General features: G+C 37.4%; 1 protein-coding gene across 1 annotated transcript in view; it reads right to left on the bottom strand.

Annotated features, from left to right (window-relative positions):
• The window catches only part of PIWIL2 (piwi like RNA-mediated gene silencing 2), a 109934-nt gene that overhangs the window by 51641 nt on the left and 56501 nt on the right, over positions 1–1792 (bottom strand). Inside the window, exons 17-18 of the mRNA XM_007950816.1 lie at positions 1293–1409; positions 642–730 (exon numbers count right to left, since the gene is read on the bottom strand). Coding sequence (XP_007949007.1) covers positions 642–730; positions 1293–1409 — 206 coding nt within the window. The remainder of the gene's footprint in view (positions 1–641; positions 731–1292; positions 1410–1792) is intronic.

Below are 1792 nucleotides of genomic sequence, written 5' to 3'. Positions count from 1 at the left end.
AATTTTTATTGTGATTTGAGCGAAAGTTTACAGAGCAAATTTATTTTCCATACAGCAGTTCATATTTTGTTTCATGACATTGACTGTAATCTCCCACAATGTAATAGCTCTCTTCCTGCTTCCTCCCCAGTTACCTCTTCCTTGTATCCTTTCTTTCTATGTACTCCTACCCCACTCCCAGCCATCTCCCTGTGTATATACTGCCCTTCTCGTCTCCCATGATCAATCTCTCCAAGGAGTGTATCTACTTGATGTAAATGTTCAGCCCATGTGTCAGTCTTTTATTTGGCTGGAAGCCACAGGAGTGAGTTCAATTCTGGACTTGAAGGGCATAAGCATGTCTTACCTTTTATAATCAAAACAAAGAAACAAAATCTCATGTCTGGCAAGGGGATGTATGTCAGTAAGACAAAGCCCCTACCCAGCAGAAGCTTATACTCTAACTGTGGAACAAACTTACACAAAGGTCACATTCACAAACTAGGCTGAGAAGACAAGTATCACAGGAAAATAGAGGAGGAAGGAGTTTAGAACTCTTTATACTAATACGTAATACCCAAAAAGATATTTGCTGGATCTACAGTAAGATTAGGCATCAAAATGAGGTAACAAAACAAAATGAAACTAGCAATAGTACTTACAGATTGATGCTTGCAACAAAGCCAACCACAGAGCGCATGCCTCTGCTAGGGTCATGGTAAACATCCATTCCAACCACCATTAATTGTTTCTAGGTTAGAAAAACAAAACACAAGCAATCCAGTCTTCCATTTCTAATTATTATCTGAACCCCAAAAAACACAACCTTCACCTTACTTTTTACCTAAGAAAGTAAGTCCTGGGAAAGAAGGAGAAATAATGCAATCACCTTGGTATTTTTTTAAAGTCAGAGATCTAAACCTGAGTTTGTCAAACTGTTTCTATAAAGGGCCAGAAAGTAAATACATTAAGCTGTATGGGCCCACTCTGTCAGGAGTGCTCATTTCTGTTACAGTGCGAAAGCAGCTACAGACAGTACATAAATGAACCAGACTAACTGTGTTACAACAAATTTAAGTACACTACAAACTGAATTTCATATGAATGTTCATAAATCATTTAAAAACTTTTTTTCAACCATTTAAAAATATAAAAAGCACTCTCAGATCATGAACTGTACAAAAACAGGCAGTGAATCATTTAGACTAACTAGTAAACATTGAGAATAATAAGGATTACTAGATAGGGAACATAGCTAGACAGGTCTTTCTGGAAAGCAGAACTGAATAAACACGTATCTCAGCATCACTCACCAGGGGAATATCCACTCCCCAGAGCTCACCACCCAATTTACAGTTAATTTGAAGTAAAATTTTCTGGGCCACACTCCGAAGCCTGGTGGGCTGCCCAATGGTTCGAACATTGATGACCTATAATCAAAGTACCAAAACCAGGACACTATTAACCTCTTCGAACATGTAAACATCAATTCTAAAGCAAGTATTATATTAAATATTCAAGAAACTTGAGTTAGGAGGTAATGCCTTTTACATTAATAGTTCTAATTCTAGGGTTTTTAGTTAAACACATGCACATGTGCGTGCACACACACACAGAGGGGGAAAAAAAGCAACCAACAAATAAAAAGTTTTAAAAGGATATCATCCACAGTGGAATTTTTCTTTTAAACCTCTATGGGAAAACCATTTATAATTCAAAAATGTTTGCAGCAGTACATTGACAGAGAACTTCCAGAGGTGCAAGCTGGATTCAGAAGAGGACGTGTAACAAGGGATATCATAGCTGTTGTCAG

Source organism: Orycteropus afer, unplaced genomic scaffold, assembly GCF_000298275.1.
Source record: "Orycteropus afer afer isolate SDZICR_OR568_19922 unplaced genomic scaffold, OryAfe1.0 scaffold00289, whole genome shotgun sequence".
Lineage (NCBI taxonomy): Eukaryota > Metazoa > Chordata > Mammalia > Tubulidentata > Orycteropodidae > Orycteropus > Orycteropus afer.
Note: the sequence above shows the minus strand (reverse complement) of the source record. Positions and strands in the feature narration are given on the sequence as shown.